The following is a 7594-nucleotide window of genomic DNA, read 5'->3' on the forward strand; positions in this document are numbered from 1 at the left end:
CTGAAATGGATCTCTTGATATATCCGTTCTCCTTTTCATTTCCCAGGAATGCGACCAGGTTCACATTGATGACGTGGCATCAGACGACAACGGCCAGGACCTGAGGTAAAGCTTCTCCTGTTTTATGCACTGTACTGACAGCTCTACTGTGTCTCGTGAACCAGACTTGCCCTCTGGGTTTTAATGCACAGGAGGAAAAAAGGAGATGAGACGAGGAGTGGGCGCGTTTGTGTGGTTCTGCATGTGTTCATGCATGCAAGCATGTGCATGTCTTTTATTTCCCCAAGTTCCACAACCATATAATATGTCACAGGATTATCCAACGCTTTCATTTCTCATTGAAATATCTCTTTATCATTCTCTCTGTATCCCACAGTCCAGACATTTTATTGCATAAATTTGTTGAAGCACTTTAGGATACTTTAAGGAGTGATTTGAGAAGGAGCCAGTCTGTAACAAAGTACTTCTTGAAGTATTTCTTTTATTGAACTTTACTTTGGCTCTTTTCATTCAGATATGTTTTTTTATGTATCCTTGTCATGGGGAATCAATACACTTTATTACTTTTTACTAACAAAGCTTCATTCACTACTGCTGTCTGCAAATTTCAGTTTTACTGTGTTTTCTGAAAGGTTTGTGGCTGTATTGGTCCATCTACCATTTGATACTAAAGCAGTGTTTTTCAACCTTGGGGTCGGGACCCCACATGGGGTCGCCTGGAACTCAAATGGAGTTGTCTGAAATTTCTAGTAATTGATTGAGAAAATCAGAGAAAACGCCTATGTAAAGATATGCTTTTAGGTCAAATTTTTGAGTATATTTTTAATTTATTACAATTTTGATTTTATATATCTAATATTTGGAACCAACATTCACTTTTAAAGTCTTTGAAAAGGTTCATTAAGCATCTTTGTGTCATTTATGCAATGAATTATATACATTTTTCAAATCGGATTTTATATTTTTTGTGTGTTTTTTGGCCTTTTGTGTTGATATAGTAGTGAAAAAATAATAGGCAGATGAGATAGATGAAGTTGTGCTAAAAAAGAAGATACTAAACATGGGTATAGTAAACATTTCTTTATACAGTATATAAAGACAAAATCAAAAGAACTCAAAAACAGCCAAAATAGGCTCAGACCCCTAACGGTTAAGATGCTGCAGCTCTTTCATAATTCACATTTTGAGTTCTTGTTTGTTCAGTTTTAATTGTCAGTCTTGTAAATCCAAGCTGGACTGACTGTACATATCCTGACCAAGGAAAATTAAATTGATTTCAGCAAAAAAATGTCTCTGTTTTGAAAGTCTGGGGTCACCGGAAATGTGTGATGCTAAAATGGGGTCATGAGCCAAAAAAGGCTGGAAACCACTGTACTAAAGTGTGTAAAAAAATCCTAGAGCAAGAAAGACTTAATAAATAATAAATATTTGACTATTCAAAAAGAGCAATGCATCAACTATAGTTTTCTGCAAAGATGCACATTCCCTGTCTGTAAGATCTATATCTGGTCGTATATTCTGGTTTTGTGATCCTGCAGCACATACAACTTTGGGACTGATGGCTTCCAGAGCCCAGCAGGGGCCGGTTCACTGTGCCTGGGGTCGGGGGTCCATGGAGGAGTGGACTGGATGAGGAAGCTGGCTTTCCGATACCGCAGAGTGAAGGAGATTTACAACACATACAAAAATAATGTCGGGGGTGAGTTTCGCTGTCGTTTTATTAAAAACTGCTGTAGGAAAACTATCTCTGTACTCTCTGATGTAAGTTAGATTACATGTAGGTTTTTGGAACTAATTAAAAAAATCTGTTGGTAATACAACTTCCAACACAACATGTTTACATAATTTGTTGCAGGATTTAAAAAAAAACTAAATGAAGAAAAGGTTTTAGGCGTGAATGATGTAATGTGATGAATGATATGGATTAGTTTGTGGTAGAAAATTAATCAACATTATTCCTTGCATTTATATTACTAAAAATTGATGAAGTGTCTCTGTGTCTTCACCCAGAAAAAAGTTCATTAAAGCTTTATTTTATCTCAGAATATATTGAACTATAAATCTCATTTACAATATACCTAAGAGGCAATCCAGAGGTAATAAAAAGACAATAAACTAACATTAAAACCTTGAAGCAATTGAAGACAGAAGATGGAATATAACAATGAAAACAAAAGAAACACACAAAACCAGCATTTAAAATCAGCTGAAACTAGAAAGTCTAGAAGTGTTTACATTACAGTCCATGTCAAAATGAAGCAATCTTCAGCTTGTTGTGTGTACTGTTCCTGGTTCCAGGTACAAAGATTAATAAAAACAGACAGAACCCACAGCGTAATCTTCTCTTTTCTTTTTTTGAAAATAAATTATGATGTGGTGAAAAAAGCAATCAGGGTCATTCGTCAGCTAAAACAATGATTCAGACGTTGTTTTAGTGTGCCAAAGCTGATCACGGCTGGCTGCTTTAACTCTACTTGAAAAATACATGTCTGAGGTTTTGGTTAAAAGCAGTTTTGTGTGAGAATCTCCCATTTAGAAACTGCAGATCATCCTGTTGTCACAAGTAACGTTTCACAGCAGTTTGGTAAAGGAGACGCTTTGTGCGCTAAAAACCAGAGAAGTTCAGGACCTTCCTATTCAGTTGGAAAAGGCTGTCCATCAACTGCCCCCTTGTCTGTGATTGGCAGGTTTACTGGGCAGTCCCAAACGGGAGGAGTGGTTACAGCTCAGAAGAGAGATGGAAGTTCTGACCGACCTGTGGCTGACTCAAGCACTCAAAGCCCTGGCCCTCATCAACTCCAGGTCAGTCGGCTACCAGACCAGGGTTTACTAAACCTACACCCAACACTGAGTTTGTGTATCACTTCAAATATGAAACTGTATACTTTTACTCCATTACATCTCAGAGGCAGATATTGTTCTTTTCACTTAATTTGACAGCTTTAGTTACTTAACAATTAACAGTTTTTCATACATTTTATGTCTTGTGAAAACAATGTCTCCAGATATTCAATATTTGTCATAAACTGAAGCCTTAAAGTGTTAATTTCAGGGATCGTTCAGTGAAAGACCGATACAACACAAATGCACCACCGCCTGTGGCCATCACAACGTTTAATTCTACTGTATAACCACATAATTTTAGTAATACAACAATATTTTTGCATGTTTATTTATGTGGATTTCTTGCTGTTCTTCTTTAATTGCTGTGTTTAATATGTATATTTGGTATAAATATGTATTTATATATATATATATATATATATATATATATATATAGATAGATAGATAGATAGATAGATAGATAGATAGATAGATAGATAGATAGATAGATAGATAGATAGATAGATAGAGATATAGATATATAGATAGATATATATACACACACACACACACATATACATACATACATATAGATAGATAGATAGATAGACAGACAGACAGACAGACAGATAGATAGTATAAAGCTCTAAATATACACATGTATAGCTCTATATTTATATACTCACATATACACACACACACACACGTACGTCATTCGTACACATACATACATACATACATACATACATACATACATACATACATACACATACATATAACAACAAATTCCCCCTTGAATTAAAAAAGTATTCAGATTCTGAGTCTGCTGAAGTGGTCAGTTAGTCATACTAATAGGGGAAGTTGACATCTTATGATTGATTTTTATTTTGGGCGGGGATGGGTGGACATGTATGTTTTACATGATAGAAATGCAAAACTAATGTTAATGTTCAGTGAAGTCCAAAAAATTTTTTTAAATGTTTTAAAACATTAAATGGTATACTTGTGGTTCATCCACAACTCTGTCATTTTTTTTTTTATATATTATTGTTTTGTTTTGGGTTGAAGGCACATGAGGTGGATAACAGTGACGTCATATCTGAGTAACTAAAACTGGCTGAATTATTCAACTTCAAAAAGTAATTAAAATGCCCACACTAGTTAATTTACAGTTTCAGTTTGAGAACATTTTCCCATTAAATAAAAAACACATCTTAGATTCATTTGAAAATGCATTATTGAGAAGACAGGTTTGTTTTTCTGAGCTCTTGAAAAGTGACTTTTTAGAGGTAAATGCATCTCACAGGACAGAAATGTCACAGTTATATGAAGAGCTGATAGAATGTGATGCATTGCTGTAGATTAAGCAGTAACATGTGATGTGCATATTAACACAGCAATAAAATGAATCCAACAACATCACATATAATAGTAAAACACTGACTGGGGACATTTTACTGTGCACTGACTTTTAGTAGATTTTGCTGATAATAACTAGATAACTTCACTTAAAAAAAAACTTAATTCAGGTAAAGTTTTGAATATACAACTTTTACCCATAGTTGAGTATTTTTTTGTGGTTTTGCTAGTTTAATTAAGTAACTTTCTTCAGTTTTGCTCTTGTCAAGTGTCCTGACTTTAACATTAATGTGGTTTTCATTTCGCTTCAGGCCAAACTGTGTGAACGTGCTGGTGACCACCACACAGCTCATTCCTGCTTTCTCCAAGGTCTTACTGTTTGGACTGGGCTCAGCCTTTCCTATTGAAAATATCTACAGCGCCACAAAGACAGGTGAGGAAAATCTACAAAAATAATCTTATTAACTTAGTACACTGTCAACAGAAATGCAGTTGTGTTAATGTAATTAATATATATGTAGTTTAAAGGTCTGTGTTTTTTCTTTCCAAAGGCAAAGAAAGCTGTTTTGAGCGTATCTCCCAGAGGTTTGGTCGGAGAGCAGTGTACGTGGTGATTGGAGATGGACCTGAAGAGGAGAACGTGGCCAAGAAAGTATGACTCAGTCTGATTTTTATGACTCTGACTGTTAACGAACCACAACTAATCAATCAGCCCTTTATAATCCTGCAGATATAAAGATGGGTTATCATGTTATCCACATGGATTAATAATCATATATACAATCCTCCCTGGTGTCATAGCCCATATTTTACTTCTGCACTTCATTTGTAAAAGCATGCAGAATTGTTTTAATATGTGTGCATTTTTTTTTAAAAACCTAAATTACATTTTTATTTCACTGTTGTTTTTTTTCAGAAGAACATGCCATTCTGGAGGGTGTCCTGTCGGGCTGATCTGGAGGCGCTGAGCCATGCACTGGAGCTTGACTACCTCTAGAGGGCGCCATCTGTCTCATTTTCTTTTACTCACAAGAGGCTCCTGAACTCCTCCTGAGTGCAGCTAGTGGGGGGACGTTGCCACTAGAGACTGATTCAATTGCATTTTCAAGGTTTGACGCAAGCGCATTGATCCCTAGAGAGTGAGAGAGCACCCAGTGGATAATTTCACCCCAAAGCCAAAGAGAAACTGTGAGGACTTGGATGCAAGGCTGCTGCGTTATATCTATCTATGACACAAAAACATGGAGCCAAGAGGGCTGGACCAAAATCAAAGTAAAAAACAAAAAAAAATAAATAAATAAGGGACCAAAGCTTCATAACTAACCGCAGGGAAGTATGGTTAATACTGCAAATGCCTTTTTAAACCCCCGTTTTTTCCAGTTCATCTCATGTTTTTTTGACTTGTGTCCCACTTTTGTACATGAAAGAGTGATGCACTGAATAGAAAAGAACCTTACATCCTGTTTAATGAACATAGTGTCTGCATGATAAAAAAAAAAAAAAAAAAAAAAAAAAGAAGCTTGGATTGTTGTTTGACTTTTTGTTCTCCTGTCTGCTTCTGCTTGTAAGACTTAACACATTTTTAATACCATTTTAAAGAAGAAATTAGAAACAGTCTTAAAGGTCTGACATAACTTGGGATAGATTTCACCTTCACTATTATTTTAGAACTACTTTATTCGTATGTTCACTAGACTAAATGTCGTAAACTTTCTCCTCATAGTTAGAGGCTATTGAGAATAGTCCGGTTGCATTTTACAATGAAAATGTGAGCTATTTATTTTTGGTTAAATTCTACAGGAGAATGATGAGCTATGTACAACTCAGCATTATAAAATCCCTTCAAATCCAAAAATATGCTCTTGTAAAAAAATGCTTTGATGAGAACTCTTAAGTCTTAAAGATACTGTATCATAGGCTGGTGCTTGAATCCTTACTTCTGGGTTGTATATGTTGTCATGTTTTAATTCTCCTTTTTTTCTGTCCTTGGTTTATTTCCTAATAACGTGTTTGTAATATAGATGAAATGGTATGATTGTGCATGTGCTGATTACACTTCCTGTCAGCTTAGCTATGATTTGTATATAATGCTTTATTGTTGATTTATTTTGACAGACAGTTAAATAGATTAATAAAAAAATAAATTAATTGCATTGTGGGGAAAAAATGAGTTTGGTTCTTGTCATTTTTTAACTTAACCCAGGGGTGTCCAACTCATTTTAGTTCAGGGGCCAAATTCAGCCCAAACTGATCTCAAGTGGGCCGGACCAGTAAAACAATAGAATAATAACCTGTAAATAATGACGACTCCAAATGTTCCTCTTTGTTTTTAGTGCAATCAAAATTAAATTATAAAAATATGTACATTTGCAAGCTATCCAAGCAAAAATGATATGAACAACCTGAAAAAAGCCTGAAATTTCTTGAGAAAAATAAGTGCAATTTTAACAATATTACACCTCAATTTGCCATTTATACATGCATATTACGGATTGGATCTACAAAGGCACAAAATATTTAATAACAGGAAGAATAATTAATAATTAAAATGTCACTTTCAAAATTTCAGGTTTTTTGCATTTTAATGTTAAAGGATTGTTTGTAAATGTTAATATTTTCATCATTTAATGTAAGTTTTTACACTAAAACGAAGAGAAAAATTTGGAGTTGTCCTTATTTATAGGTGTAATGTAATATTATGTTTTCCACATTAAACTAAGAAAATTTGGAGTCATTATTTATAGGTAATTATGCTATTATTTCAGTTGAGATCACATTGGTCTGTATGTGAAACCTGAACAAAAACAACTACAACATCCTTGATTTTTAATATCTTAAGTGTCATTTTTGCTGATTCATCCCACTGGCCGGATTGGACCCTTTGGCGGGCCGCATCTGGCCCCTGGGCCACATGTTTGACACCCTTGACTTAACCAGATGAAAAAACTGTCATTAAATGGCAACAAGGATTTTTGAGATGCTGACTAAACTTTTTTTTTTTTTTTTTTTTTTTTGTTTGTTTGTTTGTTTTTTTGAGGAAAGCGCTCCCTCTTCAGGACAGAAAAAGAACTGCAGTAAAAGAATTCCAATGAAATGTGCCTTTATTTGTATACAAAGCAAAAAGTACAGTAATTCATGGTTGTTGTTTTATGCAACACATTTGGTTATGCATTTTAAAGATTTCAGAGAAGGTAATGTCAATGACTCTGACACATAAATATTAAAATAAATACATACTATTCACATTCACATTTTCAAACATAAACAAGAGCAGTAATCTGGGTACTTTCACTCCACATGCTTTCCATGTTCTGACATCAATACAATAAATAAAACAGCATCAATAATAACATGCTTCAACCCAAAGCTGACATCAGTCGCCCAAATACAATAGCATAAATTCTAAAATAAG

At 34.6% G+C, this 7594-nt stretch overlaps 1 protein-coding gene across 2 annotated transcripts in view; it reads left to right on the forward strand.

Moving 5' to 3' along the window:
* The window catches only part of eya2 (EYA transcriptional coactivator and phosphatase 2), a 49066-nt gene extending 43369 nt beyond the window's left edge, over positions 1-5697 (forward strand). For both annotated transcript variants that reach the window (XM_030134058.1, XM_030134057.1), the window contains exons 11-16: positions 47-105; positions 1539-1699; positions 2688-2802; positions 4494-4615; positions 4734-4834; positions 5099-5697. In XM_030134058.1, the coding sequence (XP_029989918.1) occupies positions 47-105; positions 1539-1699; positions 2688-2802; positions 4494-4615; positions 4734-4834; positions 5099-5179 (639 nt within the window). In that variant the 3' untranslated portion in view covers positions 5180-5697. The remainder of the gene's footprint in view (positions 1-46; positions 106-1538; positions 1700-2687; positions 2803-4493; positions 4616-4733; positions 4835-5098) is intronic.
* The last annotated feature ends 1897 nt before the right edge of the window (positions 5698-7594 follow it).

Source organism: Sphaeramia orbicularis, chromosome 5, assembly GCF_902148855.1.
Source record: "Sphaeramia orbicularis chromosome 5, fSphaOr1.1, whole genome shotgun sequence".
Taxonomy (NCBI): Eukaryota; Metazoa; Chordata; class Actinopteri; order Kurtiformes; family Apogonidae; genus Sphaeramia; species Sphaeramia orbicularis.